Source organism: Cyanistes caeruleus, chromosome 1, assembly GCF_971803275.1.
Source record: "Cyanistes caeruleus chromosome 1, bCyaCae1.hap1.1, whole genome shotgun sequence".
NCBI lineage: Eukaryota > Metazoa > Chordata > Aves > Passeriformes > Paridae > Cyanistes > Cyanistes caeruleus.
In genome coordinates this window covers 14253479-14281330 of record NC_141701.1, presented here as the reverse complement: position 1 = coordinate 14281330, position 27852 = coordinate 14253479, and the positions used below count along the sequence as shown (strand labels likewise).

At 40.0% G+C, this 27852-nt stretch overlaps 1 protein-coding gene and 1 long non-coding RNA gene across 3 annotated transcripts; one reads left to right on the top strand and one right to left on the bottom strand.

Annotated features, from left to right (window-relative positions):
• Nucleotides 1-3132: 3132 nt before the first annotated feature.
• On the bottom strand, nt 3133-19783 carry TNFRSF11B (TNF receptor superfamily member 11b). Of its 2 annotated transcripts, none has more exons than XM_086879770.1 (6): nt 19764-19783; nt 19012-19648; nt 9547-9916; nt 5898-6092; nt 5350-5574; nt 3133-4311 (listed from the first exon to the last, which is right to left on the bottom strand). In XM_086879770.1, the coding sequence occupies exons 2-6, from the start codon at nt 19039-19041 to the stop codon at nt 3923-3925; spliced, it is 1209 nt and encodes a 402-aa protein (XP_086735896.1). In that variant the 5' UTR covers nt 19042-19648; nt 19764-19783; the 3' UTR covers nt 3133-3922. The 2 variants fall into 2 exon arrangements, with proteins under 2 accessions (XP_086735896.1, XP_086735904.1); XM_086879778.1 differs by lacking the exon at nt 19764-19783 and adding an exon at nt 19716-19752.
• Nucleotides 19784-19791: 8 nt separating this feature from the next.
• On the top strand, nt 19792-27522 carry LOC111925072 (uncharacterized). Its single transcript, XR_015284096.1, has 4 exons — nt 19792-20053; nt 20209-20530; nt 20915-21069; nt 25917-27522. It is a non-coding gene; the product is annotated as an uncharacterized LOC111925072 (long non-coding RNA).
• The last annotated feature ends 330 nt before the right edge of the window (nt 27523-27852 follow it).

The following is a 27852-nucleotide window of genomic DNA, read 5'->3' as shown; positions in this document are numbered from 1 at the left end:
AGTTTCCGATAGTCTGCAGAAATTACTGGTACCTTTTTCTATAAATATCTGCTTATTTCTGAGCCATGGTTTTGAAATACTTTAAGGCTGAAAATTTGGGCACTTTGAAGGTGATTCATGAGCAAACCAGACACCTCTGCCTAGGTATGGCAATGCTGACCCATATCAGGACAGGCAGGCTGGGTATCTGAGGGTGCTGAAGAGCTTGGCTGAGTTGCAATCCCCACTACAGCCTGTGGAAGCCCCGGGATAAGTTGTGTTCCTCATGTAAGGTGTGTGTGAGCACGAATGTGTGTGTGGTGTTTGGTTTTGGTTTTGTGCACATTCCCAACCATCACTAAAACATCATTATTCAATTCTCTACACTTTTAAAAAGCTATCTAATACCTGGCTTTATTTTAAAAACATTCAGCCTACAGCAGACTACACTATTGATTTTTACTCTGAGAGCATTCCTGGGCCGTAGTCAGGGACCAGGTCAGGGTCTATTGTGCTTGGTGATGTGCATAGCATAAAAAAATGTTATTACAGAGCTTAGTGTCTAGTTTCTTCATTAATTTCTCCCACACTCTGAAGCATTTTCTGGGACCCAAGAGACTGCCTTGATGGAGGACAAATACATATAAAAAAGCATTTAAAAAGCAGGGTTGTAAAAGATTTTGGAATCATAAGGTTGTGCTTTAAACCCATGGTATTTTTTGATAGCTCAGGGTTGTTTCCATGCTTCAAGAGCAGACCTGAATAGATGACAGCTAAAGAACCTGCCTTAAAGCTCATCTCACTGTCTCCCCCAAATACTCCGAAAACTGCTTTTCCTTTCTTTCAGTGAAGGGGAAGCTGAGAGGACAGGACAATCCCTGCTCCTGGCTGGGGCAACAGAGGCAGAACACTCCTCTTGTTTCCCTGTTCCTCTACTCCTTTCCATCCCAAGGCAAGGCCAGCCTCACCTCTGGCCAGAGGACGGCAAAACATGATCAGCAGCCAGGCTGGGAGGAGATCAGACTCTGTTACATCGGCAGGTCAGGGCACCTTGAGCACAAAAATCCCTCTTAAACTCACCCCCAAGGCCTAGCTCTGGTTATTTGTCCCCTCACACCTCATATTTTCCTCCCCAGAGCAGAATTTCCTCCAAGCCAGGGACACAGGGACCCCTCTCCTACCTGCTGCCCATTGCACATCTTCCTCCTCCTGCAGCCTTCCTTATAAAACAAGCTACCACCCCCAAACCCACATTTTTTTCCAAGCATTCCTCCCACTTTCAGTTTGCATCACCCTCTCCCTCATTATCCTGGGTCTCGCTTTTGTTTGTCTTGGCTATTTTGGGCTGGAGGCTCTTTGGGGAAAGGAATACAGTTTAAATGTCTCCTGCTCAGGATGTGTTCAAGTCATTCCAGCTGAGTGAAGCTGAATTGATAAAAGAGGCTCAAACTGGCTGAGAAGTGTCTGCCTGAGCATGGACAACTGACTCACTGCATCAAGTTTAAGAGGTATAATTCATTAAGCACATGTAACTTTTGAGTTTAGGAGGCACAAATCCTATTTTGAAATGCACAGGTTATAGTTCAATGCTAAATTTTCCCAGGAAATCCACTCCAGGGCATACTCCACTGTAGTGAAGCATAGCATGTTCACATGGTAGTTATAGCTTAAACTGTAGGCTCTGTCTGCAAGCACCTTCTTCACTATTGTCATTACTGAAGGATCACAAACACTGCATTGTTTACAGTAAGAGTTACATATAACTACTTGAAAAATGGAAGTATAAATGTATAAATTAAAACCATGTACAAAGAAACAACTCTGCTTTTCTCTAGAGGGCCCTATCTCTGTGATAAATTTTTATTTATAGTGCTACTTGATACTATAACTATACTATGAATTACAAAATTGTTCTATATGTAGAAAGGATTAAGATGATCTTGTGTATAGGGTGTGTGTGATCTTCATTTTTTTTGCCAGTAAGATCATTATTCTCACTTTAACACCTAGAACACCCCAAACCTCCACACCTGTCAGAGTTACAGAAACATCTGGTATCTATTTTGCAAATTTGAGAGTCTGTTGTTATAATCTTTTAATTACATGTAAAACCACTTTCTGTTGTAGAAGTATGTAAATTATCCCAAATGAATCAACAGAAAACTAGGAAATTTTTTCATGTTCAGCACCATTTCTCAGCTATACCAATAAATGAGATGCTAATAGCCTGTGAAATTTAAAAGGGAGTTTATTCCTTTTGATAAAAAAGTGATGTGAGAATTCAGTGAAAAATAAATCCCAAGTATCTTAAGTCAGTATGTCCCATTTGTATTCACTAGATAGAGAGCAATTCTGATGAGCACCTATCGTATCAACCAGAAATCTCTTTCTCATTCTTTGCTTAAGATCCTCTCATCTGTAATAGATTAATATTTGTCATACAAGGCTAAAAGCTTGTGGATTTCCTTTCCTTACACAATGGAAAAGAATATGTTGAATATTCAAGCTCTGTTCACATGGTTTAAAGAAAAAAACCCAAGAGTACAGGCATTCTCTGAAACCACCAAAGCCTTTGGCTTGCATTGTGAATGACCACTGGTCCTTAAAATTGTGAACTTTTGACAATGACACTCATCCACTCTCTGTTCTGTTTTTATGGGGCTCAGGGCTTTGTAGATGCCTCATTCTATAGCTGAGAGAAATGGTAAAGGACTATTTTTTATGTGACCTCTCTGTGCTCCCTGCCTTTAAGCACAGTGGCAATAAGTGAGGCTTTCCAAGCTCGTCAGGCCCATGCATCATCTTTCCTCCATGAAATTACAAGCTGTGGTTAGGGCAAAGGTCGTGAGCTCTCCAAGAAAGCCACTGGGCCAAGAGAGGTGCTGGGCCACATGTGTCTATGGAGCTGTAATCGGTCATATCACAACCACCTGGGCCTTTTAGACTGCAACCATTAAGCCTTTTTTAGCTTCCTCTACACCTTTTCAGTGACCATGAAAATCCAGTGCTGATCAGTATTTACTTGGTTCACATATTAACTACCAGACCAGACAGGGAGTAGCAGAGACCCAAGCCCTAGATAAAGTGCAAAATCCACACAGTCTGTCTTTGTAATTAGTTCCTACTGTAGAATCAAGAGTAAAACACCAGTCAAAAAGTAAACTGAAAAATTTAATTGCTTTATAAAATAAGATTATAAATTCTATATAAAAATCCAGCTTCTTAAATATGGTACATTCACTTCCTCACAGAATATTTAAATATTCAGGTCACTTGAGCTATATTTTCACCGTATTTGAGTTAAAATCATTGGATAAATTAAAACATCCTTACCAAAAGATACCACAACTTATACAAATAATACTAAGCAACAATACATTTTTTATATACAAACTGTAAAGAAATTATTAACTCTTAGGGCATGCTACAAAATTTTGCCAGAAAAATATATGGAATCATTTCTGTTTAACTAGAAAATATACAGTGTGCTTTCCAATTCTCTTCCTAAAATTCAGTCTCATACAATTTCCATTTAACTTAATAAATATGTACAACAAAAATGTTTATTCCTTGAAGAATATAAATAGCAAATACTGTATTTGTATTATATACTGTATACTCCAGGATTAGAGCCTGGTCTGGCATTCCTTTCTCGTCTAGTGACTACAGTGGGACTTTTCAACTCTGAATGTGCAAAAATGCAGAATCAGGCTCTTAGTGTTACCATCGGGTTAATAGCTTTTACAAAAGTGATTTTTATTAAAGAGAATTTAAAAAAAAAATCAAAAAACATCTTCAAAACCACTGCAGGAGACTTAGAACTATTCCAGTCAGGCATTTCTATAAATAGTAAATCAAAATGTGCTGAAATAATGTTCCAGTTTAATTACTGCTGGCAGTAATTAGGGAAAAATAGTCAGTGGAGAAAGAAACATATCTTGAGTTAGACACATCTTACTTTCACAGATTTAAGTTGGTTCCCTACCATTTCTAAAAAGAGTTTCTGGTATAATCTATACATTGTAAATCTGTGAAGAAACTTAATCACCTTTTTCAGGCTTTGGATGGTTCGTTTTGGAAAGTGGTACATTTTCAAGTGCTTCAGTCCATACATTAAACCTTTAATGGTGTCTTGGTCACCATTCTTTATTCTCCACAGATTGAGAAGCTTCAGAACTTGCTCTGTGGGTTGACATAGTTTCATTGTGCGCTCAACATCTTCTTTTCCAACTTTCTTGCCTGGCAAGCTTGCCATCAGCATGTTGAGATGTTCAAAGGTGAGGTTCACGTGGCCAATGTGTTTTAAGACACTGTTTTCGCAAAGATCAATATCTATAGAAAGCAAAAAGAGAACAGAGGTAAGTACAGCACATTACAACTTTACTGCAGCCTACCAAAAAACTTCAAAATTCCAGGATGAAATTGCTTTCCAAACTTCTTTGCTTCAAGTAATTCTCTCATCTTTGCTTTTTTGGAACCATCTATCCTGTAAAGTGTTGTGTATCTTTCTGTGATAGGACTCCTAGTATTTGGTTCCAGTGAATGAAAATTTAGTTCATTCTCTTCAGAAATGCCTAGGCAAACTTTGTTAAAATAGTAATTTTGAAGTACTCTAGATACTTCACAGACTGACATAAGCATACATACTAAATAGCAGAGTGGTAAAAAAAATCCTTTCTGCAGCATTTTTCAAATCTATTCTGAGTGGACAAAATGTCGTTCAAATGTGGTGGTTGTTGATGGTGGCTTACATGAAAAGTTGGCCTGACTGTTGTAAAAAACCTTTGTATTAGTACTGCAGCACTATTTCGCCTTTGAAGTGTGTCTTGGTAGATTCAGTACAAACAAAGCAATGAATCAGCATGACAAAGAGGTACCAGAAAGGAAAAAGAAGGGAAAGCCTCTCTATGTATTCCTCACTCCCATGCACCCCCACCCTGTGGATAAATGTTTCAGTCCAACATGTCAACCTCTACTTCACAGAAGACAAATTGCACTCTCAGCTGCAGGGAACCATCTCCCTCTAACCTCAGTTGCTCAGATATTACAGTGGGAAACATTTTCCTCAGTTGATCAAAATTATTTATATGTTGTGCAGTCTCAAAAGGGGAACTTGGTCATTGCACAACACATGCTACAAAGTGGGCTACAAGTCTGGGAAAAATTCCGTTCTTGACTGATCTGGAGAAGTGGAATTCTGTTCCTGCTTCCCCTTGACTTCTCTATGTTTACTGCATCGATGTGTCTCAGTGAAGGCCTGCAGGCCCTTCTCCAAGCACAACACATCCCCAGGGGATATTTGATCCAAGCCATTTTTAAGATGCCATTCAGAAGGTTGTTTGTAATGCACATGCTATCACAATAAGATACCTTGGATAATCTTCTTGACCATATCCTGTTCCTTGTTTTGCTGCTTCCACAGTTTCAAAAGTTGGAAGGTCTGCTCTTGAGGGCTGTGCCTTTGTTTAATCCTTTCAATATTTTCTGTGCTAACCTTTGTCCCAGGCAAGCTGTCTGCTAGTATGTTCAGCCAGTTAGATGTGAGATGAGTAGGAACAGCAAACCTGAACATAGCCTCCTCACACAGGGTTACATCTGAAATGAGAAAGAGAAGATGTCAATTGTTCCGATCTCTTACCTTGCCCATCTCAGAAAAAAACCCAGAACAGCCATGAAGCAAGAATGATAAGGAAAAGCATTTTAAAAACAGACTAAGAAATTGTCTTTATAGTGCCATTTCTCTTTTTGCTTGAGCTCTTTTTGGCCTGAACTTTAATAATTAAAATTCTACTATGGTCATCACCATAGCAGGCAATGAGCTAACAAGCTAGGTATTTTTATCCTGGGTTTTGGTAAATTAATGTTAACGATAACTGAAGGTATGTTTTCAGAGCACTCTTCCTTAACATGATACACACCTATTCCACATTTTTGAGGTGTCGTATCTGTATTTTCCTGACAGATGTTGTCACGAACCTCATTTCCTTTCAAAGCTATTTTGAAACCCAGGGCACTACAGTTTGTGTGCTTAAGACAGGCTGCTTTGGAGGAGGTTTCATTTGAGAAAAATCCCTCTGGACATCTCTCACATACAGTGTCACTCTCAGGGGTACCTGTGGAAACAGGAAAACAATGCATCCAATTACACATAACCTCAACTGTAGGAAAATATTTTAAAAATAATATAAAAAGCAAGGAAAACATTCCTCTCTAAACTGTCATGCTTCTGCTTTTTGTGTTTGTGATCTATGAAGGAATCACTTAGGAAAAGAAAAGAGACAGAAGATGCCTTAGGAGAAGGATGTTCCTGCTGATGGAATACAGTAAATAGTACTCTTAAATACACCTGTTACCAACTTTTAAATCAGTGATAGCTGATTAAATCAGTAATTTAGTAAAGTAATATCTTTAAAACCTCAATTACTTGAGTCTATTCAGACATTACACTATGCCTGATCTTCATCCTTCAACTATACAAATATTCTGTAAAGTAATTAAGTGGCAAAAAAAAGTGTTCTGAATTTCACTCTGCAATAGCTGCCCAGAACCTTACTTGAATGGGTTACTTCTGTTCTAAATAAAAATACAATCCAACTAAATATCAACTAAAGAAAACAATTCTGAAATTTTTAGGGGGGCTTGAATAAAATGTTATTAAAAGTGAAGAAAGCAGTGTCCAATATAAAAAAAAAAAATTAATACACATACATGTTTTGCTTGGTGATTATAATGCATAGTTTTACTTCAGAACTAAATATATGATACAACAACAGAATGACAACATATGTTTCTGGCACATTTAAAAGGAGTAAGAAAATGAATCTATGATCTGAAACTATGCAGTCTAACCAACAGTGGCAGGAAAGTAACAGCACCAATAACTGGTGTATATTCACTCCTAATTCATCCTTATTCATCCAACATTTAACAAGTCTGAAATCAGGTATCTAATACTGCATTACTGAACTTGAATTTAAGCACACACTCAAAATTTATTTGAAAAATTTAGAAACTACATTTGAATAAGAAAATACCTCCATCTAGTGTATTTTTAAAGTATTTACAGGTGGATGTTTAAGTTAGTTTTTTAGGGTTTTTTGTGGTTTTTTTTGTTGTTTTTTTTTATTTTGGGAAATCCTTAGAGAAAAAGAGTATGTATCTCAAGTTTTCAATCAGCTGTGAAATCAAGAATAGTACTTTCATACCACCTGACCTAGCACTTCATTAGACAACGAGTGAAAATGAAGGAGTGTATAGTTGCCAGAGACAGTGTATGTGCCAGCCCCCTCCCAAATCCTGTGCTTTCTGCAGCCACATCTTTGCCCTTGTGCGAAGTGCACTGCCTGCAGCTCTGGGCTGCACCTGCACTGCGCAGGCAGCAATCAGCTGTTCTGAGACATGCATTTTAGCAACTTTCCCTGCTACAGACAGGCTGCTGTTGTGTTCTGGCAGCAAGGAAGTGGAAGAAAGGAGTGTTCCTGCAAGCGGTGCATCATTCTGCTCAGAGCTTACTGCATAATCTTTGCAGCACAAGAGAAGAATATACCAGGTAATCTATCAGTGTTCTCAGGACTGATCATAAAGTCACCCTCCAACTCTGCCAGCTTCTTCACTGTTTATTTCACCACTCTTGCTCAGGGCACAAATTGCCGCTGTCTGTCTGCCCTTCAGCCACTCCCTCCAACTCTCCTGGAATCCCCCATTCTTCCCAGGGAAACGCCACCAGGGAGACAGAGCTGCCTCGCAGCAGTGCTGCTTTCCCAATACAATGCTGCTATAAACCCTGCCTCGCATAGGGCACTCACAAAAAGGGACTACAAAAGCAAAGTGATATCCCAGAGTAATCATGAGCAACGGGCACCAGGGAAACAGATTTCTTATGCTTTAAGCCTTAAATGAGGCACTGGACCACATCATCTCCCTGTGTGGGAATGGAATAATATTTTTCTGCTATTATGTTTTATTCCACCTGAATTTGCTTCATTACAGAGTTCAAGGCTATCATATGGCAAAAAGCAGTAACACAGTGCTTATTAAACTTATTACATGCTTATTAAACTCTTAGTTGTTGCCACACTTCAAAAACTGGCTACTGACACAGGGGGATGCAATTATTTTTACAATGTTTTCATTCCTTTTTTGAGGTCTGCTTAGGTTTAGCTGGTTCAATCTGATGGTGTTTTGGAAACCAACTTTTCAACATATTACAAAATTCAACATTTAATCTTTTTAAAAAGCTTGCTTCATTCTGAATTGAGGGATTGAAATTTGTCTGCCATGTTTCACTGTGCTCATAGGGATGCAGCAGGCTGGTTGCTCAGACAATTTATACTTTGTTCACCTCCCAGAGTCTTTCTGAGGATTTTGTTTCTGGCCCCTTTTGACTTGCTGCCAAAATACAGTGGAACCTCATTAACCCGAGCTCCTGGGTATAATAGTTTAGGTTAATGAAGGTTTAAAATATGGAAATATGGTAGCTGCCAGTGGAAATGCTTAACCGTGGAAGGGCATCAGGCTAAAGCTTCATCAACCAATTACTCAAGGACTAGTGAGTAGCTACCGCAGCGACATTTCTCCTTACATCAAAGCTGCTCTCTAGTGAGAGGTTCATAACCCAGAAAAGGACTCCCAGTCTGTCATTCAGCCCAGCTCTAAAATGTACAGGCCTGCCCTAGTGTTTCTCACTGCAGGTACGTCATTCCTAGTGAAATCATTCTGTAGTCTGGTTGCCTGCGGGTGTCTGAGACACTTTGTTTTTCTGCATTTCCTTCTTCAGTGCTCTTCTCCAGGCAGTTACCAAGCTCTGGTACAATGACAGTTTACAGTTCTTTCAGGTTGTGTTAAATACTGGAGCTAAACTGGGCCACTGCATTTGCCAAACAATAAATGATGTATTTTGTTTTGAGGGAAGAACATATTATTGGTTTAACAATTTATGTTGTCTTAAATGAAGAATACACTCCACTAAAAAGTGCTGCTTTGCTCTATATCCCCACCAGACTTTCAGTACTATGCCAGCCTGCTTAACAAAGAAATGGTTGTTTGCTTGATAATAGTAACAGTTTCCCTAAGAATTCCACCTAGGATGCTGATAATTAATTTTTGCCACATATTGCACTGATGCTAGAGCTATATTAATGTTATTATAATTATATACTGGGTGTCACACATGTAGTGCTCCTGGTGTTTGTCAAGATACACAGTTGCTTGAAACAGCAGATTTCAAAATGAAAAACATTATTATTTATCACACACACAAATACTACATTCTGGATAATGTTCCTTTAAAAGAGGCAATCTATCATGTTTCTCATTAGAGTGCAATTTGCTACATTTGCTACTGCCATTAAGTTACATATTACAGCAGGAGCAGGGTATTCCACTGAGAAACCTTCCTTTGGCTACAGTCCAAACGATGCAGACTAGAACAGGTTCAATTGGCTTTGCAATTTACCGTCCTGCAATTTCGCCTGGACCAGCCTCTTTCCTAATCGTGTGCGTGCCACGAGCCGTGGCCGTGGGGCAGAGCTCTGAGTACGTCTGTGCGTGTGGAGGAGCGGGACCCACCTGCCTGGGCAACACCGAACCCGGGCGGACACTCCGTGTGCCTCAAGCAGAACTCCAGCTCCAGGTACCTGCCCGGGACGCACTCGCAGACGCGGTTCTGGGTGCTGGAGCACTCCTGCCTGACGAACTGCAGCTCCTTGCAGACGGTGCTGCAGTACTGGCACTCCTCGTTGCTGTTCCACTCGTCGGCGTAGTACTGAGCCGGGCACGGAGCGCACTGCGTCGGGCTGCTGGCGCTGCAGTGCCGCTTCACGTAGCTCCCGGGAGGACACTGGTCACACAGCAGCTGGCGAGATGTCCCCGGGTCGTAATGGAGATACTTGGGGGGAGAGTCATCCTGGATGGTCCACTTGACAGAAATGTCCAAGAGCTGGCAACAGGAAAATAAAGCATCCCTTCCTTTTAGCTCCAGGGAGTACCATGATCACAAGGAAACCTGCACTTCAATGAGTTTATGAGTCTACGCGTGTCACTGCCTTCAAACACGTATTTGCATTAGAAATTTCCAAGATACTGGCCAGCTTCCAGACTCTCCCATGTCTGTCTTAGAATGGGAAAGTTTTAGTATCTTATCTAGCAAATCTTCCCGACCTAAGTGATTCCCTCCTTAGATGCAGATCCTATTCTTCTCCAATTTACAACATTTTAATATCACTGGACAATGACCTTTAACTGCCTGGCACCAGAGAATTTGACCAATGCACGGCAAAGGTGGGGATTATGCACCTTTGTATTCTTGAGTATTTCAAATACAAAAGGAATTGTGCCTGAACGTGTGAACCTGACCACTGTACTGCACCATCACAAGAGATACCTTTAAAGGTGATTCCTTACACTATTTCTCTTATACTAATTTTTTACCAGAAATTAATGGCTAGAACAACAGAGTTTACTTTTTAATGCCTTCCATTTAATTTTTCACTGATATGCAGAAGCTCTTGTGATTTAATGTGGCAGCTACATCAAAGATGAAGACACAGCTTGAGACAAAGGTAAAGAATGATGCAAGTTATGAAGGGCACATTGAGGACTTAATTGCATGAGCTGGAAGAGACCAGGCCAATGCTTTCATTTCCTACCTAAAATCACATGCTCACAGCTGTTGTGAAAAGCTGGTTCAGTACTGACATATGCCATGACAACTAGAGTCCTCCTGTTTCCTACAACAGTCTGCTTTGCTGGTGTGACTGGGGACCTAGTGATCTGAGACAACCTCCATATCACTTCATTTTGGTCTTACAATTGAAAATTTGGTTCTGTGATTCCACCAGTCTACCACAAAAAAACCTCTTGAGAACCACCCTGAACCCCACAGGGTCTGCCAATAGCTCACTCTTCTCACTGATAACCCAGCTCTGTCCCAGCACTGCATGTATGGCTGCAGGTGCCACTTCTCTTCCAAAACTTGTACATTTTGTAAAGATGAAGTAAACTGGATCTGACTTAAGATATTTTTCTGTGTATCCAATAAAATTATAGATCTAACTGACTTGTCTTTGTTACTATTTTAACCCCTGACAGCTAATACAGAGTTGCCAATTCAAATTCAAACATATATTTCCTCTTTTCCAAATGTCCCCAAAGTAAAATTAGAATTTACTTTTTCTTTTTTTTAAGTCTGTATTTTCTTGAGATGCTTCATTTAAGGGCCTCACTTCTGCCACATCATGGCACTTCTAAAGCCATAATCTTATTAAGTTTGGAAAGGACAATTTAAAACTTCATCTGCATTAACACAATTGACAAGTATTGTGACTTAACTTATGGAACTTTTAGTGCTTAACTTAGGAACTCTTATTGCTTAAGCAAATACTCTTAAATGCATTCTCCTGTTGCAACTCTATGAATCCACTTTTCATACAGCTATACTTAGGCTTAGGAATGAAATGCAGATAGTATGGATATTCCCTACAGCCTCTTGTAGCTACCTTTGACTAACTCTGATAACTTATCTGATTTCTAGAGGTGGAGCTGTCATTTCTTTGTGGTCTCAATGCACAATACCTTTCATTGGGAGAAATTCCTTATTAGTCTTTGAAGTTTGATGAACAACTCCATTTTCCTTAAATGACTGGATCTGTTTCATGTGATCTATTTAACAAATAGGGTGCAGCACATTTTCTAATAGTGAGTGGCTTTACATTGAGGAAAAATGCCGCCACCCTTGGTAAATCTACACCTATGACTCTAGTAATGAGGAAGTCCTAGTAATCTCATTAATTGTTGATGTGAACAGTAAAGTTTTCTTCTGTGGTTTTAATTCAGTAATAGATAATACAGCATCCCAGAGTTCAAGACTTGCATGGACACAAGCATTCACTTCATAGAATGTATCTGACTACAACAGGTGGCACAGGTGCTACAAAGACAAGCATCAACCCACACTTCATGCAGATGTCTGTGGAAACCCAAGACAATTCCCAAGAGAGGAGAAAATCTGACACTGTGAAAATTATTAGAGACAGCAACCAGTCATATGGGCAGTACATCCTTGTACAGAAACACAGTGTTCCTGCTCTGTAGTGCACAGCTCCCCACAAATCCAGAGCTGTCACTGCAGTAGAATCTGCTCCTGTGGGCAGTGCCTCTGCCCATGGTGACACATTTTCACATAATGAACTGGTAGGTGAATCATTTCATTACTGTTAACTCTACTCTGCAATGTGTAGGAGCAAGAATAACAAGATTTTATCTATTTTCCTTACTCAACTCATAGTTGAAACCATGTATGTGGCAAGCAAAGAGTTTTGCTGCAAGAGGCTGATTCAACATAAAAATTAATTAGTATTCAATAATCAGGGTATGAAAGCATAGGAGTTTGTAGGGAAAAATGGAGGCACTTGCTTCCTGAAGAACCTACAGCTGTGGAAAACAAGCCAATAAAAATTGAAAACATTTCAACACAACTCGAGAGGAATTGATTTTAAAAATTGAGCAAAACAATACTTAAACCATGTGTGTGCAAGACATACAGAATTTTGTCCTTGGAAGAACCAATAACTATGAACTAATAATGGCAACTAGAATATTATTAATCTAAATGAGCATAACCAAACCCCATAATAATAGGATTAATAAATCAGCATCACTAAAAGAACAATCAGTCTTCCCATTTGATTTTTTTTCTTTGTACTTTTAGAAGAAAAGCACATCACACTTGTTTTGCTTCTTTTTTCCCAGAAACACACATTATGTAGCTGCAGTAATCCATTGATCAGTGGCTGAGCCACATGTATGCTAAGATCCAACTATTTTATTTAGTAAAATATTACAACAAAAAGATTCTTCAGTCTAACTAAAGATATAAATGCAATTAATATCTCAGAATTTTACCAGAGCATTTTATACAGAATTTTCAAGACAGAGCTAGATTACCTTAGTGCCTACTGTGGGCCTATTAGCAATGCCATAGGACACTGCAAAGAGTCGAGTTCAAGATGTTACCTACATCACTGACACAGTAATGGATGAAAATAATAAAGGACTATTAAATATAAACATCACCTTTTGATCAAGAAATCCCAAATCAAAAACTGAATTCACAAAAATAGTGATATTTTTCTGTCCTTTTCTTCCAAATCTTCTATGCATCAGATATCAACCGCTGCCACAGACAGCATATGAGTCTTTTTAGGGCATTTTTTTCTGGACTTTTTTTTAGACCATTAGTATATTGCTAAGTACATTTCTAGACCTCAATCCAATACCACACTTCATAAGACAACTGTAGGTGGCTAGATAACACTTAAGAAAAAAGATCTGAAAAAAAATTGTCTTATATATAGGCCGAAAACACATAGCACACCTGAGTATTCTGAATATTGATATGCAACCTGCAAATCAGACATTATCTTTAAACCAACATCAAGTGCCAAAGTAAAGTCAATTTGCTTTTCAGATGGTTTGCAAGAAATCAGTAGTTATGGTGGAAGATAATGAAATACAATTTTCACTCGTTTTACTGTAGCAATTTAGGACAAAGAGAATGAAAATACTCTTTTGTCCCCCAGTTCACAGAATAAGCTGGAGGGGAACATCACTAAATTGTCCTTTCTCCTGGCCTAACACACACTGAGTTTGTGCTTACATTAGGAATTTGCATCACCTGTTACAGCAGATTTGCAGAGCAAAACAGATGGTGCCGAGCACCTGACATCCACATTATGTATTATTCTGAGGGGATATTTTGGACTAACTTCAATCTGCTCTCATGGACAAGCATGCATTAGTGGTTACAGTGCATCTGGTGTGTCTCTGGGGTCCATCTCTAGATTTACTTTCATCAGTTCAGTTTACTTTGGTAAATCCACTTTGTGCACTCCAGGGCTGCTCAGATGTAGAAACTAAAATACAGTAAATAAGGATGATCAGGGGGGGCCCTTCAAAAGCATGTTCCTAAGAAAAATTAAAATAGTATTTAAATGCATTTTATGTGATTCCTGACATCTTCTCTCCTGAACTATGCTATGACCAACTTGATAGCAGTTTCTTAGCTACACAAAACCTCTGATCTGAATGTCCATATTTAAAGGTAGCCTCCACACTAAGCATCTGAATGTCTTCTGTAGGAAACAGCACATTTGAGCAAAATTTGAGCACACCAAAGTGCCATGATCAGAACTTACTAGTTCTGAACAGTAGACTCCCCAAAAGCTTCATAGAAAGAAAGATTTCTTCCATGATCATGCTGGCACTGGCCTGTTTTGCTCTTGCTAGAAAAGGTGTCATGTACTAATTTGAAAGAAGGAAGAAATTACAAGTCCTGCTTCAGTCTACTGGAATCAAAAGTAGGGACAATGAGTATGTTCATCCTATAACCCTTAAGAATCCAAAACTGGCATGTATCAGTGCTGCACATGACCACATTAATGGATTTGCCATTCAGAACATTGTGTAAAGTTCTGTTCATCCTTGTTTAGGAAAGGTTAATTCACTAGGAAGTGCTACAGAGAAAGTTTAGAAGGAAATTTAGAGCTTTTCCTTGGAGAGGATCTGGAATTTTTCAATAGCTTGGCAAGTCACAAGAGAGGCTATGGATTCAGTACAGAGAGATGGTGAACTCAGAGAGAAGAACTTTCTCCATTAAAGGGTAATGCTGGCAAATGAAAAGGGGATTCTCTTGTAAGAGGAAGATTGGGAACAGCCTTTCACTGAGAAGCAGGTGTAAGAAACCCATGTGTCTTAAATATAGCTTTCAAAGCCTTTCTGAAAGCAAATACATTTGGTTTCCTGGAAGAGATGGCAAATGGACTAAAGAGATCCAGGCAGATTTTTTTTCAGTTTTAAATCCCCAGCTAATTCTTCATATCCCAGCACTAAGGGGAGAAAATGATGCTCAGTTCTTTTTCATCTTGACAAATTGTTAGTGTGATTCACTTGTAAACATTTTTTTCTAGGGTTAGTGAAATGCAAGGCTCAGTTTAGAAAAACCTCACAAAGGTTAGGGAGTTTTTTGTTCTATGACTATGAAATGCTATCAATAATAAATTGTTACAGCAAAAGAAAACTAGAACAAAACCTAATGTCATTAACTACAACTAACAACCTATTGTGTGAAATTGAGTTCTAGTGTCATGGACTCGCTTCTGAAAAAGACTGAAGAATTCAATCTTCCTCCATCTCCCTGGGGAAAATCCTGGGCACCTCTCAGGATGGCTGTCTCAGCATGAGGAATTGGGATGAACTGTAAATATTGAAATATAAGTCTAGTGTCAGTCAGTGTGATGCAACTAAATACTGAGAACTTATTCAACATGAATTATCCAAGGTTAGACAGCAGTTCTTTCATCATGTCACTCAGCAACATTAGGCCTGAAGCTATATTTCTCCATACCATCCTTATGTCAGCATACACAATGCTAACATAAAAGGCTTGTGCAGTCCATTTGTTTGATTCCTCAGAAGAGGCTTTTGAAAGAGAAATAATGTGATTGTAAAATTTCATTTCAGATCTTGGGCATAAAAAAATACACGCCCTATTCTTTCATCTTTAAATATAAGGCAAAGAGCCGCTTGATTTATCTTGTTGAATTAAAATGAACTAGAAGACAAAGCACATGAAGTAAAAATCCTTCAAGCATCATCCCTTTAAATCACTGCTTTGTGGCAGAAAAGAGAGTGGCTTTTCAGCATATGAAAATATTATTATATAGCTTGGCTTTGTGGTTTTGGGTTGTAGACCAAAGGAGAATGTTTAATTTGCTGAGAAAGATAAATCTGTTTCTGTTTTGCATTCCACAAGTATTCCAAAGCATATTTTCTTGTGTGATAAATAATCGTTCAAGACATCTGTCAGATTGCTCCCAGTGTTTGCACTGGGTTCAAAGTAAAAACTCACAATTCTCTTACTTTGCCTTCTATGCAAAGTATTTGGACAAAGCAAAGGCAGGAGGCCTTCACATATCCTCAACGCTTAGACTGAATTCCTCACTGAAATCATGCACAGGCCCAGAGAAATCCCATTGGCAAAATACAGCACTGGATGATATTATCAAGGTCCTCCTCATCAATAGCTTGTATTTCAGATCCAGTATGTGGCAATGGATGAGATCCACATCCACCTATTGAAAATTACCATTGTAAATTACTTGTCATCCTGGAAGAAATTACTCCCATCTAGCTCTCATCCTTCTGATCTTGCTGTCCTGGAGGCCCATGCAATCAGCAGATTTAACCTCTTTGGGCCAGCATCTCTGCAGCACTGCTGACCCATGGGTTGTTGCAGGCTCACAAGAGCACTGCCCAGACGAAGGACCTTTCTGCAGACCACGGCAAAGTGGCAGGTACACAATGAAATCTAACATGGAGTTATCTTCATTGGCTTGAGTTCAGCTTATAAACCTCTTCCCCCATTCTGCCAACTGCTTCATTGTAATCCACTCACTTTGGACATAACAGGACCTACTTTTGTTTGGAAGACACTTTATAAAGTGGAGGCTGCTCTTTTACATAAGGAGTTCAATTGGTGGCTCTCCTGAGTGACCCATATTCAAAATTGAGGCTATGAAACACTGTCTTCATTTCTGTGTCAGTTAAGCAATATGTCAAAAAGTCAAGTCTTGTAGAGACTTTTTGAGGCACCATTAGTTGTCATTCACAAAGCAATTTAGGGGTCTAAGCTACTGTTTCATTTTCAGTGGTAGGAAAATGAAATTCAGCTGAAGAGCAGTTTTACATCTTATCAAAGAACTGCTATATTCAAAGTCTTCATTTACAAGAGTTACATTTTCTTTGGAACTTTTACAGGGAGAAAGCAGGGGAAACTAACCAGATACTCTCCAAAATATGTGTAACATATTTTGTAACATTTTGGAACACTATTCACCAGAGTGCAAGATTTAGAGCTAACCCAAACCTGAGACGTTTCTAACTACAGTCTGCTTTTGCACTGACAGAATTACTAACAAAATTACTGACTGCTAGCTAGAGAATTTATGTCCAGTACTATGTGCAAATAGGTGCTTGTAGAGAAGGAACAAATTTTTTTCCATGAGATTTGAACAGTAGTTGTTGCGTCAATTGTGACGATATATTTTAAAAATTCTTCTGGTAACCTTAGTGTTTTATTTTTAACCAAGACACATGCAGACAGACAGAAAGAAAGTCAGACAGAAAGATAACTCCTACCCTCACGGGCTGCAAAGCCACTGCTGCCTACACACAGCAAACCCAACAGGCAGGCCATAAAAAGAATGTCACATGTGTCCAGAGATCCAAAATAGAGAAAGGTCAAGTATAAGGGTCAAGATAGTTACGTGACAAGTAATGAGATTCAGCTCTGGGGAATTTATTTCCATTCAGTCCAATTTAATAATGTTTGTAAGCAGCTTTAGTGTTCCAAGCAAACAACGCAAACATGAGCATCAGCAGGTATAACCTTTCTGAAACCTGAGCAAAGAGGCCAAGGCTGAAAGTACATCATGTCCCAAAAGTCATTTTAGATCCAGAGTCTCCAAACTAGGTTTGGAGATATGTGAGCCAAACACACAGAACTTTGAAGTACAGTTGTGCCTCCTAAAAGGGTTGTTATTAGATGGATACTAAAGCTACTTTTCTGAGCTCTAGCACATCTGACAGTACTTAAACTTCACTAATTTTACTTAAATTTCACAATATTTGTAATAATAATGCAGTTGGATGATGATCTCTTTGGTATGTATATGATTATTTTATGACAGTCACAGATAAGAAGCCAGGTTGATAACCAGATATTGCTGAAATTCCCAGATTAACTTCCTGTGATTTCATATTGACAAAGCAGGCACAACATCAGACATGGGATGAAAAAGTTGTCCTGCATTTCAATCTGCTGACCACAAGCCTGACAAACTATGCTTCCCTTACACCATTAATCACTTTGGGTTTGTTTCTCAAAAAGCTCTTTCAGAAAGTTGTACAGAGAGTAATAAACACGCATTACTCATCAGATCCTGGAAATCTCATTGCATTTATAAAAAACTTTCAGAATAAATGGATCTCAGTTCTAATGCTCTGCCACAACATTAATGCTGCTGTACACACCAAAAACAACCCAGAAGCAAGTTACTGTGCTGGCATAAGCAAGAGCCTGCTCTGAATATAATTTTTTTAATGTTTTTCTTTGAAAGTTTCCTTATGCAAAAGATGAAGAGCCTCCAAATACAGGATCTGTCTGTAGGCAGGTTTTAATTAAACTGAACTAATATACAATTCCATATGACTAAATGGATTAAATAACATTTTGAAAGATTTACTGCACTGCTAACATCTCTAAATTTGCATCTGGAAGTATCTTACTAAATCACCGAGTAAACAAAAACTTATTAAAGCAGGGTCTTATACCAGATTTAATAACCCAACTTATTCTGTAATAGCTACTGACAGAACGACTAATTCATCACTTTCTTGCATATGAAGCTGAATTTTCTAGGAACAACACACTTGTGGGGTTTTTTTGGTGGAGTTCACAGTGGTTTTCCTGGGTAAGAAAGCCATCCCAGTATCTGAGAATCTGAGATACCAAGAGTGCCACTGCAGCAGAGATTAGAGGCAGGCAGGGATGGAGCTTTTCTAAATCAGAAACAAACATTCTAGCCTAGAGTTTCTAAATTCATTACTCCATATAGGGTTTTGCTTCAAAACTATGATAAGGCCTTACAAAACGAGGGAAGAAGTCAGGGAAAAAAAAGCAAAATAAAAGCAAATCATGCCACTACCCTGAGAACGGGATGAAAATCCCTGCTGTCTCCCTGGAGCTGGACGTGTCCATCACATTCCAAACTCACCAGGAAAGTGTGGAGAGATTAAACGAACAGGGTTTACCAAGAAAACGGAGAGAAGACAAAGCAACCCACAAACAAACAAACAACCCCCCCACCAAAAAACCCCAAAACAAAAACCCCAGCAGAAAAGCCGTGTGTCTCTCCAGCCTGATGTCTGAAGCTGCAATGCAACCCAGAGCCTATCTACCTCTGCGAAAGGACTCACCACAAGCGTGCAGCACAGGAACTTGTTCATTGTGGTCGGTGGAAGAAACCTCAGCGCGCTGGGAACCAGGCAGAGAGTCAGCGCCAGGCTCCGGCAGCTGCTTACATTCCCAACATTAAAGACGATATATATATAGTCCCGGTGTAACAGGAAGCTTGGGCTCAGCTTTGATCACACATTCCCTGCCATGACCAAACTTTTCTCTCGCGCACTCCCCCTCACCTCCCCCCACCCCCACTCTTTTTATTTTTTTTAAGGAACCTGTAAAACTTGGTGACTTAATGGAACCCTCTGAGCGCCGTAACCACAGACTGGAAAATGCAGGAGGGAGTGTCAGGGGCTGGCCAGGGGAGGGTTTAATTGCTTTCTGGCTGGCTCTGCCGCCCTGCTCTCTGCTCCGCAGCGGGGCCGGAGGGGAGGCTCCGGTGCCTTGGCTCGGCTTCCCGGGGGCTCCAGCGGCGGGGCTGGCTGGAAGCGAAGGCCAGGCCAGGGCGGGGAGGCTGAGGAGAAGGAGGGTCCCCGTTCGCTCCCCTTCCCTGCTGAGGCAGGAATGCGAGGGACGGCGCCCGCCTCTCGCCAAGGCTGCCGGGCGCCGGCGGCCTGCAGCGGCCCGGGGGGCTCGGCCCGGGGGAAAGGCCTGAGGGGCTCGGCCCGGGGGAAAGGCCCGGGGGAAAGGCCCGAGGGGCTCGGCCCGGGGGAAAGGCCCGGGGGAAAGGCCCGAGGGGCTCGGCCCGGGGGCTCGGCCCGGGGGCTCGGCCCGGGGGAAAGGCCCGGGGGAAAGGCCCGGGGGAAAGGCCCGAGGGGCTCGGCCCGGGGCAGCGGAGACACGGGGCTCTTTCTGTGACTTCTCAGCGACAGTCGTGTCTTCAGCATGCTCCTGTCCACAGGAGAAGCCCCACTCAGGGCATTGTTCTTCCTTCCCCTTAGTTTAAGTTAGAAAAGGGCATTTTTCTAAAGCCATAAGGATCAAACCCGGCTGTTCGTGCTTCCCGGGATTGCTCCGGGCGCTCTACAGAAGCCCTGCCGAACCTGTGTGTGCCAGGTGTGGAGCAGAGGAAAGGAGCAGAGAAAGGATTTCCTTTCCCAACCTGCAGATAGCTATAAACGATTATGGGAGCCTGTGGAATCCTGGGGTAGAAGCCAAACCTGATGTGCCTCCAGATTTCACAGATGTTTTTTTTTTCTCCCTTTTCACAGGCCAGACCAAAACCTCAGCTCTGGCTATACCAGCGCTTGAGCATTTGAAACTGGGGCCCCTGTTGGCACTGGGCTGTGCAGTTTTGCCCCTTTCAGTTGCAAGGCTGAGCAGGATTGGCAAGAGTTAGATGGAAAAAGCCTGCATATTATTTCATAAAAATTCAGCTATATTGTCTGGAAACCATCGTCTTCAAAGTCAGCCTCACATGTGCCTCCTTACAGTCCACAGCCATTTGAACATGTGTCAAGCATAACCTAGGATTGAAACAGATGCTGGTTGCACTTGTCAGGATGATAAAAATCCAAGACACTTGAATTAGTTGTAAGTTCTCTGTAAGAAGTGTTGTGAAAACTGGCACAGAAGCATTGCTGGTGTTTGATGGGTAGTAGTCAGAAAACTGGCACCCAAGGGAGCATTGCTGGTATTTGATGGGTAGTAGTCACCACTTGATTGGTATTGTACCTGGAATGGATGATACAAATGTTCCTGTAATCTTTTCAGAACTTTTTAGTACTTTAGCGCTTACTCTTAAATATATTTATGAATTTACTGCCCAGATAAAAGCACAGTACTGCCGATAGATGAATTTTACCTGTACATTCCTACATTTTCGTTTTGTTGGGGTGGTGGGAAGGATTATTCTTGACATGGACATATTTGAGTATGTCAGGATAGCCATGTGTGGTTATGGTATTCTCCATACAGGAACCAACTTCAACTATAATGCTACAGCAACTCCATCAGCAGAAGATATTAAGTTCATGAGCAGAAGTTTAACCTAAACTACTTTTATCCTCTCAAAGGCCAAGAGCCAGATGTGACAATGTGTCTCTTCTGATTGGAAGCAGCTCCAGTGTCAGGTCAGGGGAGGTAGGTGGGGCTGATTGCTTTTATCTTAGGTACAGCAGAAAGAAAAGCACCAAATACATAGCAAGCTCCCTGTGGTTAATTAACACTGTTAACTGAATTTCAATGGGCTTTGGATGGGGCTATATCTTCTTATTGCTGGTACTAGCCGTAAATGCCCAACAGCTGACTCTCTAGAGAAAAATATAGAGAAATAAAGCTATAGCTCATAAGCCTATTGAAACAAGTTAATGCGTATGGACAATAGTGTTCATAGCAGAATTTTCTAGAGATGGAAATATTTTATGCAATTAACCAGACCAGAAAACAAATTAGAAAGCCATTAAAATTCTTCAGCTGAAAATGATGCTGTTGTTAAGAAGTGTGCTCTTCTTTGCCACAATTGTTTTGTGTGTATTTTTGTTCAGAGTTAGATATGCCAACTTATATGAAAAGACATTTTTCATCCCTAAGCAGTGAAAAAACTGATAAGTTAATGAGAAGAAAACAGATTCTCCTCAAGCTCATTCAGGTAAATGGAATGGGGGAAAGGTGTATCTGTTTCAATGATGATAGCATGCTGGGACAGCTGCTAAGGTGACCATCGTCTTAACCATATATGAACATGAAAGTTTCAACTATCAAATCTCATTGCAGGCTGTAGAGCTGGCTGTGGATGTTAGGAGAGAACTGTATGCTTGTACTTAGCATGTTTGATCCTGAAATCACACATGCACAAAAAATACAGGATCCCACACTGCCATTTTCAGTGTCACTTTCCAAAGAAGAGCTGCGCTTTAACAAGGTTTAAACTGCAGTTTGAATGTTTTCACTAGTGTTTTACAATGTTGCCACTTTGCCTTTGGGAATTAGTTAAGATGTGCTTTTGCAGAGCGTAGAATCATAGGCCAAGGCAGTAAACCCTGTAATAAACACTTGTCCATGCTACAAGAGAGTTGTTCTCAGCAGTGTTTAAAAGAACCACGTTTGTGACTACATGCCATACAGAGAAGGGACACAGACTGAAACTATTTTTTATAAGTTAAGTGCCTTAAAGTATTCATTATTCACAGTATAGCTTACAAACTGGCATAGGAAAAGAAATGGAAAAAACAGTTTTTCAAGTTTTCTTCTTTCACTAACAAACCTGAAGTGTTGAGTATTATAAGCATTGTAATTATTACAGTATTACAACCATTCATTCAATGTTACAGGAATTTACCTAGCTTATTTTAACAGTCATTAGTTAAAAGTGGTGCAGAAACAACCCTCTAGCTAGCAGAAATGGTCCACTGCCGCTTGTAACAGTACATAAGACTGGAGAAAAAGGACAATTTGCATTGGGCAGACTGAAGGTTACCAACACTATGTTGCTTTCAATCTGCAGTGATGTGTGATGTACTTTTGCTAGGACATCAGCTTATTGATTCACTAGTAGTCATATTTCCAGAGAGGTATTTATCTTTCCCTGGTTTTTATCCTCACTGTTTGTATTGCTGTCCTGGATGTTATTATTGTTGTAAATCTATTTTTGTTCCCATGCATCATTATAATCACCAGGTCTATAAATGGCTTTGCTCTTCCAGCCTGTCTGATATCTGGAAAAATTCACAAGTCCCGACCAGTGAGCTGGTGCTGGCAGGTGAACACTGTCTCACTGAGTCATCTCAATATATCAGTGTGATGTTTATTGAGCCCAAGCAACAAACAGTGGGAAGACTGTGGCTTCAGGCTTGGGACTAAGAGTTCACCACATGTTGCATTTAGAGAACACTCAGAGACTCGTCATTAACAGATTTCTGTCAAACTAAGGAGAAGAGGAATCTCAAAAAGATTGTCTCTGAAAGCAAAAATATTAGTAGCTGTAAGAAGGCAACAATCTAGCATACTACCATGCTATTACAGCTGTCTCTTAGAAATGAATCTCACTCTTTAAACTGTAAGAGCTGATGATCTGAACTATTCTGAGAAAACTTGGAAAATGGAGGCTTAAAGAATACTGTTAATCTGCAGGCAGTATGGTGGTGCAGGTAGCAGGAAAATGTGTCTCAGATCTGACCAAAGTAGGAGAAACCCTTCTGCAGTTATTACCCCATCCTTTTTCTATGTTGTAACTCAGAAACCTCGGGGAAAAGAATTCATGCCAATATATACTGAGGAAAGAGAAAAGGTATTTAGCTAATAATGTTGTCAAGAGAAAGCTTATACCTACATGGTTAACTTTGTTTTAACAGTATAAGTGGATTTGATCTTGTAAGTGGATTTGCCTCATTTTTTTTTAATTGGGACTTTGGCTTGTTTTGTAAATCTGAGGCATATACATGGGGCTAATATACAAAAAATAAAATCCCACCTGTCAAACTGTGTTCAGAGAAGGAAATATGGAGCTTTTCCTATCAAAACAGAACTTGATTTGTATTATAGGATTCAAAGGTTGCAATGGAGGAACTGGAAAATAAGTTGTACTGCATTATCAGCCATAAAAAATGGAAAAAGAATTAGAAACATCTTCTCCAACTCCAAAGTGAAGAAGGACATATATTCTTTGCTGTTTGGACTTGTCTACCTGGGGAATTAAGTCAGCTTGTGAATTTGAAGAGTGCTAGTTCCCTGTGTGGACACCCTTTGCTGGTAGATGGTATCTTCTCTAGTGTCCTTTCAAAGTGGATTGATACCATGTAATTCAGCTGGATTTGTGAATGTTTCATGTTGTAGAAACAATTTGAACTGGGTAAGATCAAATTCCTACCTGTCAAATGACTAGAGTTCAGGGTAAGCCCCCCTCTTGGTATAGGGGCCACCAAACTGCTGCACTGTAAATTTACATCCCAGCCTGCTTCACAGTCACTCTAACCTACAGGCAAACCAGCATGAGCATAAGGAATGCTGAAGAGCTGTGAACTGAGAAATGACAGTTTCATTTAGCCATTCCTGCCCTTGCATTTTTGGCCTTGAATTTTTTCCTAACTTGATCTCTGTGACATCAGGAGGCTTGAGGCAATAATTCAGATCCTTCAAGTACTTAGAAACATTTTAAGTTTTCTGAAAAACTCAGTTGTAAACTCCCTTTGATAAGAAGGAATTCTTTGTTCCCAGAATTAACATTTCCATTTAACACCAGTTCTCCAAAAGAGAAAGAGACAGCACATATTTTACCGAAAGCTATGGAAACTGGAACTGAAACAAGACAAGCTTTAGCCAGTAAGATTTTCTGGCTAACAGGTTTTTCTTTTTTGTCTCTACTAATTTGCTTGCTACTCTGTAATTGAAGGTCACCGGTTAAGGAAAATGGTCCTCTTAGCTCATGAGGAGTGTCTGCAATTTCACTGCTTTCAGTCTGACTTCATTGTGTATATTTGGGCAGTATTAACATGGCACCAAGTTTCCCTCCTTATGGTTTTCCGCATACGCAGGATTGTCAGGCCAGAAATGATGCCATTTTCAGCCTTCAATGCATTTTACATGGAGATCTGAGGGTTTTTGCTACATGTTCTGAATTTAAATCTCTTAGACACTGGGTTCTTTCAGCTGTGAACCAGCTATTGGCTTGTGCAGCTTGATGGACAGCCTGTATAATTTACATCCAAACGTTTCACCACCTGTGGATTGCTAGGCTTTCAACCAGGAAAGCAGTTAAAGGCAGTTGGCACCTGTGAGAAAAAGCTGACTTCTCCTGGACGTAGGACCTCAGCTGCTTCCTGTGACAGTAAATATCTGTGGTACAGCAGGGGCTTCCAATGCTGAGCAATCTGAAATACAGGTGAGGTAAGAGACTGGAACCTCAAGTGTAGACTTTGCTGAGGTTGGACAGAAAAGCCACTGTGAAAGAGTACAGTCTTTTAAAGGAATTAAACAAAGTAAGAACATTTGGTATAAAAGCAATATCTTTCAGCTGCAAATATCAAGCAATCTACATGATAATTCTATGAGTTGCATAGATATTAGATAACATTACACATACAGTGATTTCAGACACATTGCACTGTTTTTTCCTTATTAATAGAAAGTTCCTGGCTTTGCTGTCTGTCATATAAATGCCATGCTGTTTTGAATTTCAGCAACAGCCTTTCCTTTTCCTTCTGAGCTGAGTTCCACACCTTTGAGTGACATGGTCCTTTCCCTTACTATTTATCTTTATGTCTCTTTTCATGTGGCTTCTGTTTCCTTTTCCATGCCACTGAGGCCAGCCTCAGCTTTCCCATTTTCCCCCAACCACCTCTATGTCTTCATCATTCATAGGTCACCCTTCTTGAATGAATATTGAAGACTCTTTACTTACTACTCCACCCACCTTCTCTGGCTGGGAGCAATGAGTGATGGACAGGCATAAGTGTGTGAATGCAATATATGTGTAATGTAAGTGTGTATACATATTACAAAAATGTATGTACTTCTCTGCCTTCTACTTGCTGTACTTTTTAAAAGATTCTAAAATTTCTTATGTATGCTGCCTTCCTCAGGTAGGTTGCACAGCACACCCACAGAAAACCCCATTTACAACTATACAGAGAAAGAATCACAATAAAGTAGCAAAATCAGTAATGAACACCCAATATTTCCTCCCCAGAATGGCTAACGGAATTTATTTGAAGTTCCTTGTACAGTGTCAACTTTGCAGCTTCTGGCTTCAAAGGAAGTGAGTGCAATGGTGCAAGCCAAGAAAATAAAGGAGGGACCTTTGTGAAGTAACACAGAGGGAATATGCAATTTGTGGGTGATGGCAAAAGTCACTGGGAAAGCTTGCCATGTCCCTGCAGATATAGCACATGCTCATGTACTAAATGCTCTGAAGCACCTTTTAGGTAATTTTATTTGTGGCCAGACTTCAAGCATAATAAAGCTTTTGTCCTTTTCTTGGCAGAGAAGGTTAAAAACCAAAAACAGGAGGGAAGAGGAGATGGAAGGAATTTCAGACTCCTCAGGAGAGGCATTCCAGCTGGTGTGGACTGTGCTACATCCTTCCTGGATGCTGCAGTGCATTCCTTTGTTTCCTCTGACCAGACATTTTCTTTTGTTTAGTCCGTCAGTGCCCTGCAAAGTATGTGGTACCTCCTCAGCAATGTGGAATGCATTGCACAGTCTTCATCTTCCAGCTCTGAAGTCTCCCCAGATTTAACATTTTTATCACATGCTGCTCTTTACTCACTGTGTTAAAAGAACTATTAATTATTGGTTTTAATTTCTCTTATTCAGCACTGAGAAGTCAGCTAAATTAAACTTTGGTGGAAGCCAAACTAACTTCATGCATATTTATTCTTCATCACCATAAATGCAGCAGGGTGGCACCCTGGGAGCAACAGCACAGATTCTAGCACTTCACCCAGCAGGGACCAGGACTTCTAAAGAGATTGCCTGGAGTCAGTAATTATTGTCCACAAAGGAACACACTGGTTTACAGATTTTGCATCTACTGTACTGTGCCTAGTACTGTGTTAGTACTGGGAATTCACTGTGTATCATGCAATGTGAATTTTAAACATTGGACATTTGACTTCTCTGTGTATGTATGTATGTGTATGCTCTACCCTGAAGCCACCTTTATTCATCCCTCCAAAAATGTATAAACTTCCCTCTCAGCTTTCATCTAAGCTTGTCCTCTCCCAGGGGTATTTTGCCTTTGAAGCTTAACCTTAACTTTCTAGCCTTTTTTTTTTTTCCAATGGAGATCTCCATACACTTCCATATTTTTAGAGCGAGGATTCTTCTGGCCTGCTGTTGGAGCAGGCAGTACAACTTTGTACTGTAAGACAAGTTTGCACATTACCATGTTCTTTTCCAATCAGGATTCAAGAACATCACTACTAGGACAAATATTAAAGAAGGAGCCTAGAGTCAGTGGTGACGGGCCATGAACCAGACTCCTTTCAGGGAACAAGAAATTAACAGTTCCTCCCAAGATTTTAGTAAGAAGACTATTTGTTCACAGGAGTAAAGCAGAACTTGCTTGATAAATCCACATATTGCAGGTGATTGTGCCCACTTGATCTTTAGTGAAATTTCCTGGCAAGCGTTCCTGCAGCTTTGAGTTCAACTCCAGGAGATGGAAGCATGGCTCCTTGTTGGTCTGCTGTTGGACTGGCTTGTGACTAAGGAGGCTTGAGAAGTGGAAAATAAAATTAGAGTGAGTGTACACCCTATTAAAAAGTATTAACACAGATCAATATACTTTTTCCTATGTAAAAACAGATTTTGACAACAAGAAAGAGTAGTGATAATAATAACAGCTTTTAAGTACCTTTTCAGTTAAAGAATTCAGTGCTGCTGCTTTAAATTGTTGATGCTGACTGCACAAGGAAAGCTAACAGCATTCTGATTTGTTGTGAGAACTTCTCCCTAAAATGTAAAAGACTTTTTTTATCAGACAAAGCCTTTCCGTTCTTTGCTTCTGCCATCTTTTTTCATATTGCTATAAAAAGGCTAACAGTAAATGTCAATGAAAATGAAGGCAATGTGGAAATACATAGAAACTGATGCTCCAGTCTTTTTTCTTTTTTTTTTCCCTGTGAATTATTTTAAATAATTTGGTTCTGCATCCAGAGCAGTTTATGGAGGCACAAAATAGTGCATGTGGAACAGCAGGCAAGAATGTGGAATGAATACTAATGTACTCAAACACCCTCCCCCAAGCTCTCTAAGCCTGAAAAATCCTTCTGCAGCATAACTACCAGTTCCTGTGGAGCTTGCTTATATCCTCATGGAGAAAAGTCCTTTAGTATTTAATACAAAATTATTATCTTTTCATACAATTTTTGAGCTGTTAGAAATTAATACAAAATTTCATCCTTTCCATATAGTAG

Excerpts from the sequence above, each read along its gene's own strand:
- TNFRSF11B (XM_086879770.1), bottom strand. The coding sequence starts at position 19,041 with ATGAACAAGTTCCTGTGCTGCACGCTTGTG. Across the intron at positions 6,093-9,546 it reads GTTCGGTGTTGCCCAGGCAG|GTACCCCTGAGAGTGACACT; the intron begins GTGGGTCCCGCT and ends CTGTTTCCACAG. Across the intron at positions 5,575-5,897 it reads ACCTCAAAAATGTGGAATAG|ATGTAACCCTGTGTGAGGAG; the intron begins GTGTGTATCATG and ends TTCTCATTTCAG.